The sequence below is a fragment of the Balaenoptera physalus genome (assembly GCF_965194825.1).
Source record: "Balaenoptera physalus genome assembly, chromosome: 10".
Taxonomy (NCBI): Eukaryota; Metazoa; Chordata; class Mammalia; order Artiodactyla; family Balaenopteridae; genus Balaenoptera; species Balaenoptera physalus.
Genome location: NC_138889.1, coordinates 20,290,929 through 20,303,947, shown reverse-complemented (window position 1 = coordinate 20,303,947; position 13,019 = coordinate 20,290,929). Strand labels below are relative to the sequence as shown.

Here is a 13,019-nt window from a genome sequence, read left to right as displayed (position 1 = left end):
AATTGTCACTGTTTGTGGATGACATGATACTAGATATAAAAAATCCTAAAGATGCCACCAAAAACCTATGAGAATTAATAAAGGAATTCAGTAAAGTTGCAGGACACAAAATTAATATGCAAAAACCTGTTTCGTTGTTATACACTAACAACAAACTCTCAGAAAGAAAAATTAAGGAAACAATTCCATTTACAATTGCATCAAAAAGACTAAAATACCTAGGAAAAAAATCTGAACAAGGAGGTAAAAGACCTGTACTCAGAAAACTATACGACATTAACAAAAGAAACTGAGACGACACAAACAAATAGAAAGATAAACTGTGCTCGTAGATTGGGAGAATTGATATTATTAAAATAACCATACTACCAGAGGCAATCTACAGATTCAATGCAATCCCTATCAAAATACCAATGGCATTTTTCACAGAACCCAAACAAATAATTCTATAAATTGTATGGAAACACAGAAGATCCAGAATAGCCAAAGCAATTTTGGGAAAGAAGAACAAAGCTGGAGGTATCATGCTTGCTGACTACAAACAATACTGCAAAGCTATAGTAATCAAAACAGTATGGTACTGGCATAAAAATAGGCTGATCAATGGAAAAGAATAGAGAGATCAGAAATAAACCCACACACTTATGGTCAATTAATCTACAACAAAGGATGCAAAAATACACAATGGGAAAAGACAGCCTCTTCAATAAATGGTGTTGAGAAAACTGGACAGCTACATGCAAAACAATCAAACTGGACTACTTTTCTACACCACATACAAAAGTAAATTCAAACTGGATTAAGAACTGAAGTCATAAAACTCCAAGAAGGAAACAAAGGCAGTATGGTCTTTGACACCGATGTTAGCATTATTTTTTTGGATCTGTCTCCTCAGGCAAGGGAAACCAAAGCAAAAATAAACTAATGGGATTACATTAAACTAGCTTTTGCACAGTGAAGAAAGCTATCAACAAAATGAAAAGGCAGTCTACTGAACAGAAGACATTTGCAAAGGATAGATCCAAAATATATGCAACTAAACGTCAAAAAACCCAAACAACCCAATTAAAATATAGAGGTCCTGAATAGATATTTTTTCCAAAGAAGACATACAGATGGCCAACAGACACATGAAAAGATACTCAACATCACCAATCATCAAGGAAATGCATATCAAAACCACAACGAGATATCACCATACACCTGTCAGAATGGCCATTGTCAAAAAGACAACAAATAACAAGTGTTGATGAGGATGTGAGGAAAAGGGAACCCTGGTGAACTGTTTTAAATTGGTGCAGCCACTATGAAAAGTAGTTAGGGAGGGTTCTCAAAAAATTAAAAATAGAACTGACAGATGACTCAGCAATTTCACTTCTGGGTATTTACCTCCTCAAAAAAAACCAAAAAAACACTAATTTAAAAAGATATATGCACCCCAATGTTCATAGCAGCATTATTTACAATAGCCAAGATATGAAAGCAACCTAAGTGTCAATCAATAGATGAATGGATAAAAATGATGTGGTATATATATATACAATGGAATATTACTCAACCTTTAAAAAAAAGGATGAAATATTACCACTTGCAGTGACACAGATGAACCTAGAGGGTAGAGTAAGTATAGTTAAGTGAAGTAATTCAGAGAAAGACAAATATTGTATGATCTCACACACACGTGGATTCTAAAAAACAAGACAAACAAAACAAAATGAAAGCAGACAGATGCAGAGAACAAACAGAGGTTGTTGTCAGAGGGGAGAAGGTGCAGGGGACAAAATGGGTGAAGGGGAGTAAGAGGTACAAACCTCCAGTTATAAAATAAATAAGCCTGGGGGATATAATATACAGCACAAGGAATATGGTCAATAATATTGTAATAACTTTGTACAGGGACAGATAGCTAATAGACTTATCAAGGTGATTTCATAATGTATGCAAGTGTCAAATCACCATGGAGTATACCTGAAACCAACATAATATTATACATCAACTATATTTCAATTTAAAAAATAAAGTAAAAAAAAACCCCACCAAATCTGCAACCAGCTGAGTGATTACCATTTTCTCTCTTAAAATTCTTCCAACTCTTTACACTCAGGGATATTTTTAAAAAATTGCTTAAGCAATAAGAAATACTAAGTATTTACAAAGAATTATAAGTCTATAGTGAATATTCAAATACTAGGGAACATTTTGGGGTGGTTTTCAAATAACCTAACATTAACTAAGGCAGAACGAGGTTTTCAAAATTGTCAACTGAAGGACATATTTCCCCAGTAAAACTCGTTATTTCTTGCAATACCACTCATTGGATTTGTATAAAGTATACAATGTTTTTTCTTGCAGGAATGACTCTTCCACATGCATTAAGATGGCTACTATTAAAAAAACAAAACAGAAAATAACGTGTTGGTGAGGATGTGGAAAAATCAGAACCCTTGTGCACTGTTTGTGGGAATGTAAAACACTGTAGCCACTATGGAAAACAGCATGGTGTTTCCGTCAAAAAATTCAAAATAGAATTACCATATGATCCAGTGATTCCACTTCTGGGTACATACCCAAAAGAATTAAAAACAGAGTCCTGAAGACATGTCTGTTCACCCATGCTCAATAGCCGCATTATTCATAATAGCTAAAAGGGGAAAGCAACCCAAGTGTTTACAAACAGATAAATGGATAAACAAAAATGTGGTCTATACATACCATGGTCTATACATACCATAAAATTATTCCATCTTTAAAAAGAAGGAAATTCTGATATACAGCAACTGGGATGAACCTTATTAAGGACATTATGCTAGTGAAATAAGCCAGTCACAAAAAGACAAATGCTTATAGTAGGAAGCTAGAGCAGTCAAATTCAGAGAGACAGAAAATAGAATAGTGGTTGCCAAGGGCTGGGTGGAGGGGAGAATGGGGAGTTGTGGAATGGGTACAGAACGTCAGTTTTGCAAGATGAAAAGAGTGCTGGAGATTGGCTGCACTACAGTGTGAATGTACTTATATCACTACTGAACTGGACACTTAAAAATGGTCAAGGGGCTTCCCTGGTGGCGCAGTGGTTGAGAATCTGCCTGCCAATGCAGGGGACACGGGTTCAAGCCCTGGTCTGGGAAGATCCCACATGCCGCGGAGCAACTGGGCCCGTGAGCCACAACTACTGAGCCTGCGCGTCTGGAGCCTGTGCTCCACAAGACAGGCCGCGACAGTGAGAGGCCCGCGCACCGCGATGAAGAGTGGCCCCCACTCGCCACAACTGGAGAAAGCCCTCGCACAGAAACGAAGACCCAACACAGCCAAATAAATAAATAAATAAATTTAAATAAAAAAAAAAAATGGTCAAGATGGTAAATTTTATGTTAAGTGTATTTTACCACAAGTTTTAAAAATAGCAAATCACATTAATAGTAGACCAGCTATGAACACACACTTATAGCAAGGCAAGATCTACAAGCCAAATCATGACCATTTCTCTCCTGGTTTGGAAATGTGTACTGATCTTAAACTTCAACACTATATGTCAATGTTTCATGCTCTCACAATGTCTTCAGACATTGCCAAATGAGTGGGGAAGCAAAATTACCCCCTGAGAACCACTGCTTTAGAATCATACACTGTACATTAGCGTAAAAGTATATATTTTTACATATTGTTGTACATTAAAAAAATTATGCATGTTGTACATTATGGGCAAAGTAAGGGATTTTTCAGGGAATAATTTTCATTAGATTTTCACCTTACTCACCAAATTCTGAATCTAATCTCTGTGAAAACTTTGTACTGTATTTATGCAAAATTCACTTTTTCAGAAACTGGACAAAAAAGCCTGAAACTCTAAAGACTGAAGTTATTGATTTTTAAAAAACAATAAATATGTGGAATGCAAACTTCAAATTTAGAATATTAGGATCTTTGTATCTGTCATTTCCAGTATGTATTTTTTAGACTCTAGAAATGTCGACCAGATCACTCTCTAGGCCCCCCAAAAAAGAACATTCATTTGGCTTTTTGTCACAGGGTAATCAAAAACTACTATATTATTTAGAGTGAGGTGCACCATACTGGTCTGGTCCTGTGTAGCAGGCTTCTCAGTTCACACTGCATTCTAAATTGCTGTATACCCCGGCCTTGCTTACTGTTGTCTCCCTACGAACCAGCACCATGCTTGGCCCACAGAGCACTCAAATATTTGAATAAAATGAATGAGTCTTAGCATACATTTTCTTTAAGATTTATTTTAAAACAGGTAACAGTGTAATAAAGAAATACATTCAATAGCACTAAAAAAAAAAATCTACATGAAATATACAATTTCATTAAGGTACAACCAAAATATTTGAAGTGGCACATATGTCCATATTTCAAGCCAGTACACTAGCTTTCTATGTATTTAAACACTAGCCTACTTTAATCTTTAAGAAGATCAAAGGTTTTCCTCTTTGCTTTTATTTGCTTTAGGCCATATTTAAATTTTTAGCATTTCTAAGTGCATATATTTTAAGTATATACTATCATGACCATGGATTTATTTACCTACTAATTAGGAAGATACTATGGGGTGGTATGATCAGCACAGAGAATAGTGGAACGAATAGTTATCTCCCTTAATCTGAACACAACTGTTCAAACAGTCTGTAATTTATCTGCTTTTCTAGTAGCTTCTCTCCTTGGTTTCCACTGACCTTATGAGCCAACTGACTGGTGAAGCCTAGATTCTTTTCACTTGAAAGATTTCCAAGTTAGAGATTGTCCATATTAAACTTGTACCTTCAACTTATTATATTCTGCCCTTGGACAAGTTATTTTATTTTTCCAAATTTCACTTTCCCCAGCTGTAAACTGGAATAACATCACTAATCTTGCAAAAGACACTGCATATAATGTATGTCAGGTACTCAGCATACAACAAATATTCTATCATAAATATTTTAAAAACCTAACCATTCCTCATTTGTTCCCAGTTATTTTCTATCTTATTCATTTCCAGACATTGTTCCAGCTTGTCATAATCTTTAGAATCTTATTTCTATCACCTGTGAATTAGCTATTCCTCCTAATTGTTATCTGAAAATCTGGTAAGCTTTTCAAAGCCATTAATAAGAATATCTGAATAGGACAGGAGCTTTACAGCACACCATTCAACGCTGAAGAGTAGATAAATGATGTTATTCAAAGCTCTTTGAATAACATACATCAACCAGCAAGAATTAGCTACAAATTCACTTACCTATACTATCATCTAGCTGATAATTTCTTATTCCACCCATGAAGATTTCAAGGCTTTCTTAAATAAAGACATTCTAAGTTTGCTACATTCCCTTGATTCACTTTGGTAATAAAAATAGGTTTCCTATTCATTCATCCTATTCATCATCAAGGTTCAATCATCCATTTCTTAATCTCTGCAGCTGAGATGAACAGTTTCCTAAGGATGGAGGAAGGATTATATTCACCAATAGACAAGTCAGTAGTTTTATTTGTTTATCTAATGACACTACGGGGACAGAAGAGTTCCATTTCTAGCTATATATCAAACTTGATACCTAAACCCTTTCCTTCCAACAATACACACAGAAATGCTAGGTTAAGATATAAGAAATATTTTTTAAACACATAGCAGAAGTTGTAAGAAAGGGGAAATCCTTACGGCCCAAAATTTTCAGTTTCAGAAGGAAACTAAAAACCAGAGAGGTAGATGTGTGAGCTGATATTCTAGCTGTCCTGGCAAACTTGCCAATCTCATTAACCTATGAATTTCAGCTATAACATTTATAAGAGCACTTTAAAAAGGCAGTGGGTAGTAATTAAATGCACCTGCCCTCATGTCCATAAGGTTGGGACACATTCAGGCTTACACTCTCAGTGAAAGGGGAGTCATCAATACAACACTCTGCTGACTAGCACAGGGAGATAATGTGGAAGAATGTCTGTCTTGGCCTGGGAGTCTTCTCTCAGTAAATTTATAGTACTCTTCAGGTCAGGAAACCCTGAAGCCAAGAAATTAAAGAAAGAGTGGTCCTCTGTCAGTGATAGCCCTGGAACTATGACATAACCAGGCATAAAGCTTTTCTGGAAGGAATTATTCTTAACCCAGGTCACTCAAGATTCCCATGAGAAGGTCCTGCTGAAAATAAGCTCACCTTCTAAAATCACAAAATACATGGATAAACAGTCCACCAATTACAAAAACCAACAGATACAAACAACAGAAACTTAAAGTTAAAAAAAAAACCCAACTAGACATCATGAAACAAATAATAGGCAAACCTTAAAAATGATACATACCTAGAAATGGAAAACAACTTTTGAAAGGAGAAACCCAATGAATAGTTTAAAAAGGAGATTACATAGAGATAAGAGAATTCATGAACTAGAAGACAGATATGAAGGCATCATAGAAAGATAAAGTACTGGAAACACAGTGGGCTTAAAAGATAAAGAGAATAGAATGAGAAGGTCTAATATACATTTCTAAAAAATAGTAACCATACTGTGTCTGTGAAATTTGTTCTCCATATCGTAACACCTTCATTATTCAGTAACACTGAGTGATCTCACTACTGAAAATCCAAACATATTTACTATGGTACATAGATGGTTACAATTTTAAAGTTATTTTCTTCCTTTTATATGCTAATATTTTATCATTCATATATAATATCCAAGAAACAAGTTCTAATTAAAAGCTATATCAAAACTAGCAGTATATTTATTTGTTCTAACTCCTACTAAAGAAAAATCTGCCAGCGCTGCTGCTATACTCCTGCTGCTTGCATTTTCAGCTAAAGCAAAAGTCAGTGATTCTACTGAAAATGATACAAGTATGCACTTGAGAAGAAAAAATAAACATTTACCTTAGAAGTAGAGCATGATTGACTGTTTATTTCTAAAGTGTGAGAAAACTGTTCCTTGAGACTATCAAAGCATATTTAGGTAAATGAAGCAAGCATTAAATGTTTTTTAAAAAACACAGAAGTTTACTTAGTTCAATACTAATACCTATTTGAAGTATGTGGGTGGGTTAAAAATGAAGGCCAAAATACAATTTCTAAAGGCTGAATTCAAAGGCAATCACATGCTTAATATCACACCCAAGCTTTCCAGCCTGGGAAAAGTCGGCTGAGATTTTTGGGGTCCATGGCTTGTTGTATGAGCAAATTCACCTGCCCACCAACACTGAGCACGGTTCCTTCCTCCACTCCTTTTAGTTTCTCTTGCAGTCTCATCAAGACACGTTCAGCTACTTTGTTGAAACTGTGGTCAATATCACTAACGACAAAAACACAAAGGTTAATGAGGTGGAACAGTTTAAAGGGCCTTGGGAATAGGAGAATTTGAACAATTGACAACAGATCCTTCCCCAAATACTGCTCACCTGAGATTTCGTTTGCATTCCTGGTCATCTGCATTTAGAGTGGAATGGAGCTCACTTTCATCCTCTGGCCTCTGCTGTAAATACAGAGCTTTCAAAGGATTCATTGTCCAGTCAAAGAGAGGATCATACAGGAGGACCTAGACAGAGAGGACATACGTATTAGAAGAACAATGTGTATTTTGATGATGTATTTAGAAACAGTAGAACCAGTATTATAAAAATAATACAGGCCAGTCACATGGTAGTTGACTGGGATGGAGGGGCAAACTTATCACATGTGCTTCATGTTTCTCTGTGGAGGAAACTATACTAACATGATGCTCTGGGATTTTTCTCCCATCTGAATTCATTCTTTCTCCATTTTGGGGACTGTGACATCCTTTGACCCAAGTTTCCTGATTGGGTGAAACTAATCAATTAAAAGCAGATAAGCATTAGTTACTCTTTCCTTCTCCCTCTCCTCTTGATCAGTTCTTGGGTAAGAACATTTGCCAAAGCAGAGAAGTGCAGGCCCCAACTCGCCCTCAGGTGAGCTGTACTAAGGGACAGATTAGATGGTGGGAGCTGGACAGCAGTAGCACGCCTATTTGGACCTTACTCCTAAGCCATATCCTCCAACAGCTGTATCAGTAATAAACCTGACATTTTGATCTCTATCTCATTCTTAGGGCTCTTTCTTTTCCACTCAATTAGTTCCAAATTTGGGTGGAGAAAAAAAGGTATAATTTATTGAAAACTCCTCAAAACCCAAGGTCTAGTGCTATGGTTGGCATCTTGAAATCTACATATGGAGTAGAATTTGAATACTAAAATAACTGGCATGGCCAGAGCAAGTGATTCTAAGTCTAAATTTTAGCAAGTGAGGTCACAGGTATTTTTTGACCTCGGCAATTCAGAACAGCTAACTGCCCCTGGTGTTTATAAGCACATAATTTTTTCTAAATAGGCCTCAGCAAATGCTTACCATACAGGTCTTAATAATAAGTGAAGACTCAGTTCCAGGAATGCCTGATTTTGCAGGATATTCCAGCATTACAAAGTTGGAATATTTTCTTGCTGCTGCCTTTTTTGTGTTTCTACGTAGGTCTGCAGTCTGATACTATAAAATGCCCTTAGCGTTACACGTTAAATTCCAGGACAAATACTAGATCAGCAGTACCAAAAACTGGTCATCTGTTTATGCTGTCCTGAGCACCCTCCAGGACTATTAAAAAATACAGAGGGACTGACTCTGAATATATGTGGTTTGTCCATAAATTTAAGGGTTTCTATGTGACTTCAAATTGGGCACTGACATGGGTTTAGACTTCAGGGATTCAAACCAGTTTCACCCCCAAAAGGGACATATATTTTATTAACCAACTAATGAAAAGAAATGGGGGCCTCTATTATAAACAGACTATATGGTCTTCTTTGGTTGAAACAGAGAAACAACACAATTGAATTATTTCAAACCCAAGGGCTTGTGTTAGGAATCATATTTGCCAATTCTGGAATCAAGGAGGAACTGGAGTAATTAAAAAAATATACTTTAGCTTTATTATCAGAACAGAACTGGTTGAACAAAAACAAGAAAGGAATACAGATTAAGTTAAAGCAGGGTTTCTCAATCTTGGCACTACTGACATTTTTTAGCTGGATATTTCTTTGGTGTGAGGGCTGTGTGTATAGAATGTTTTGTGGCATCTCTTGCCTCTACCCACTAGATGTCAATAGTACCTTCACATCTCCCCCAGCCCCAATTATGACAATCAAAAATGTCTCCAGACATTGCCAACTGTCCTCTAGAGAGCAAAACTGCACTTGGTTAAGAACCACTGAGTTAAAAGGAGAGATTACCTTAGTAGAATGGATAAAATCTTAGAAGATAGGATGGTCTATTATGAAAAAGAAAATGAGATCTTGAAGGCCAGTAGAGACAAATGTACTGAGAGAGAAAGGGAAATGCAGCCAAGTCACAGTGTTCTTAAAGAGGGTTAGGAAGCGAGAAGTTGTAATTGTTATTGTATCAGAAACAGTGACCGCGGCTCAATGAAATCTAACAGAGCAAACGTGATGACTACAAAAGAGGAGACTGAAATGACATTCCAGAGGATTGGGATCCAGCAAAACTCCTGAGAAGTACCCTGCTAAAGCTGAAGGCACAAAGTCCATAGTGAGGTCAGCTGGGAAGGTTGGGACAACCACACTAAATTATTTCAGGAAATTCAGACAGATTTACAGAGGGAAGATTAGGCAAATCAGTGTAAAATACACAAAGCTTATAAAGCTTATAAGTGACACCATTATTGCAGGTGGAGATGCAGTGGCCTGAAACTCCCCAACAGTTTCCATCTTACTCAGTAAAATCTAAAATCCTCACACTAAGGTAGAAACACCTAAATAATCTGCCCACTATTACCTCTCTAACTTTATCTCCTACCACTCTTTAAAGAATGAGGCTCACGAGCAATTTGGCATTCAACTAATAAAACTTCTGAAGCCTTGAAGGAACTACCCTCTTCTAGCAAGTGTTAACTCAGGACATCGGTACTGAAGGAACCCCCACATCTACCCAGACACAAAAATCCTTTTGACTGAGATTGAACAGAGTAAAATACTGGGGAATACATTAAACTTCTTTGGATCTTAAATTAATTTGAAAAGTTTGGATTTTTTGGTCTTAAATGCAAAGAAGCAAGATAATTTGATTTTAGACCTTGATTTCTGCATTACTGAGGCATCCATGTTATCATTTATTCTTGCTGCAGCACCAATGGCAAACAAATGACAATATGTATGAACATAATATGGGAAAAAGGGAAAGCTTTTCCAGCCTTGGGAACAGCACAGCCTTAGAGTTAACTTTATCAACACACTATTGGGACCCATTTTAACTCTCTTTGTACCAAAACTCCATATGGCCACCAGCAGTCCAAAGGGGCTATAAAGAGGACTTTGGTTCATAAAGGCAGTAGACACAGGACCACCCTAATAGACTATAAATTTTACCCTCCTTGGGATATAGTTCCACCCCTGTTGATCACAGGCTTAATGGTTAATGCCAATGAAGCTTTTTAAAAAATACAAATGTTCTTGCCTCATCCCTAGAAGTTTAGTTCAAATTTGGTCAACATCAATGTTTCAGAGCAATACAGGTGATAGTAAAGTGCAGCCAGGTCCAGCACCACCAGTTAAAGGAACAAAAAGCTGAAAGAATGTAAGGGAGGCATGCTTCAACTCTACTTCCAAGCTTCCCTGTGGAGGACACTCTCCTGATCTCTTGCCCCACATACCCTTTACTAGGATAGAGAATGACTGCCTCGGGTACCCAATTCTCACTTGGGTAGAATTAACGTCATAAGCACTGGAAATTTGCTGGACTTCCTTCCCTTTCTGCCCTGATCAACATGAGGCCGTGATCCTGATAGAGTGTTTATGCCCTGTAGGCCCAAACCCCACTCGGTGGGCTGTCCCCAGGTTAAGACAGCAAAGAGGCACTGAGGTGGCACCAGCAGCAAGCCAGTTTGGCCCTCACTGCTCAGTCATGTTCCTACAGTAACAATGCTGACACTTTGATCTCCATCTGTCTCACTACATGGTTCTGAACCTGGGCATGGGAAAAGGAGATACAACTTACTGATTTCTCTTCAAACTCCAAAGGAAACCATTCTGAAAATAATACCATACAAGGTACCTAAGATGTCAAAGTGCTGATGTATGCATTGAAGACTAGAGGTTACTCATAGCGCTGTAACATTCCAAGACACTTGAGGGGGCTGAAGGCATTTCTAAGCCACTATTTACTCTCCTGCTGCCCAGCATCATCCCTCCTCATTAGAACAAAGCACTGATCCTCCAATCAGTGCCTTCCTAACAAGATACACAGTCTATCAGGCAGAGAAATAAAGATTTCCTTATAATATACTTTACCTCTACAATGGTTAACAGGGTTTCCTGAGAGTTTCTCATAACCTCCATGGTTTTCTCACAGCATCTACAAACACATTATAAATATGCACTTTATTATACACCAACATTTTCAACGTATCTTTACCTCCTATATACTCATGTTTAGTATGCTGAGACTATTCTTGTTAATAATTCCCAAATTAATACCTCAAAGAGCATAGTACTTGGCAGAGTGGGTTTTCAGTAGATGTTTCTGACATGAATACAAATATACATGTGAATATGAGCTTAGCATTTATAAGAATAACACACTACTACTATGAAACATTTCTTTCAGTTGATTATTATGGTAATTACAGTTTACTTTGACTAGAATCTGCCCTGCTAAAAGTTGAGTATGTAGACTTAAAAAAGAAAGAAAGTTGAGTATGTAGACTATGCTGGGAAAACTACAGGGAACTGCAAAGTTCTTTTAGCAGGAATTGGTACCAGATCATAAGCTCCTTTAGGATAATTTATATACCCAAGAATGAGCACCCAAGAGAAGTTCTGATCAGTAAACAAAGAGTTAGTGAGGACAGAGGTGTGAAAAGTAAAGGCAGGCTGCTTCCAAAGGCAGTAAGGGAGGACAGTATGTGTGTCATATTGGGTGAGGTCCCAGGTGGTCTGAAGGAAGGGGAAATTATTACTGCTTTTACCCAAGGTCTTTTCTTCCTTAGTACTGGTAAAGCACTGGAATGTACAATAATTCTAGTAAGGGTGAATTCTATAATCTATAGAAATCAATAATCCAAATAATTTCAACACCAAAAATCATCTGCCTTACCTTACCCTATTTGGCTTACCTTCTGAAGACACCTTCTACACCAGTAATGCCCATCCCATCCACAATATCTCTGGTGAGTCTAAAGGGAACTGTTTCAGGAGTAGGAAGGATTTTACCCTGTTCAAAAGCAACTCCTAAAGTAAAAAATACAGTGGGGTTAGGAGGTCCCATAGCTAATTTGCTTTCCTCTCAACTGGCATGTGAACTTTGCAGAGGCACTAAATAATTTGTCACCAATATTCAATCAGTACTAAAACACACAGTCATTTATTCTATTTCTGCTCTGCCTGCCTTCTTCATCTCCAGCATTCTCCAGGAGATCCACCTTCAATTTTAAAAAATCAAGTTAAAAAAATTATTTACTGATGTAATTAGAGAAATCTATATTAAAGGGTGACTTTTAAAAATGAGGTAGTGAAGGGTAGAATTTAAAATGCAGAAGATATATATATATGTGTGTGTGTGTGTGTGTGTGTGTGTGTGTGTGTGTGTATATATATATATATATATCTTTTATCCACTTTTCCCCAATGGCGACATTTTGCAAAACTACAGTACCAGGATGTCAACCAGGATGTTGACACTGATACAATCAAGATACAGAATATTTCCATCAACACAAGGACCCCTCATGCTATATTAGCCACACCTACTTACTCCCAAGGCCTAACCCTACCCCCTGTTCTTCCAGTAATCGCTAATCTGTTTTCCATTTTTATAATTTTGTAATTTCAAGTATGTTGTATCAATGGAGTCAAACAGTATGTGACCTTTGAGGATTAGCTTTTTTCACTCAACATAGTTCTCTAGAGAATCATCCAAAAAATGGAAAATAAAATTTTCACCTGGTTCTCTTTTATATTTCCTATTTCTATGTTGAAACTATTTCTTTGCTGAGACTTAGCACCTTTTCATTTG

The 13,019-nt window shown here is 36.9% G+C and overlaps 2 protein-coding genes across 14 annotated transcripts in view; one reads left to right on the top strand and one right to left on the bottom strand.

Annotated features, from left to right (window-relative positions):
* LOC309667894 (protein MFI) overlaps positions 1–13,019 on the top strand; it is a 182,589-nt gene that overhangs the window by 121,225 nt on the left and 48,345 nt on the right. The gene's annotated exons all lie outside the window — the stretch shown is intronic.
* Positions 4,225–13,019, bottom strand: part of ATM (ATM serine/threonine kinase) — a 142,826-nt gene continuing 134,031 nt past the window's right edge. For all 6 annotated transcript variants that reach the window (XM_082476826.1, XM_082476827.1, XM_082476828.1 and 3 more), the window contains 4 exons: positions 12,121–12,235; positions 11,297–11,360; positions 7,385–7,521; positions 4,225–7,278 (listed from right to left, as the gene is read on the bottom strand). In XM_082476826.1, coding sequence (XP_082332952.1) covers positions 7,095–7,278; positions 7,385–7,521; positions 11,297–11,360; positions 12,121–12,235 — 500 coding nt within the window. In that variant the 3' untranslated portion in view covers positions 4,225–7,094. The remainder of the gene's footprint in view (positions 7,279–7,384; positions 7,522–11,296; positions 11,361–12,120; positions 12,236–13,019) is intronic.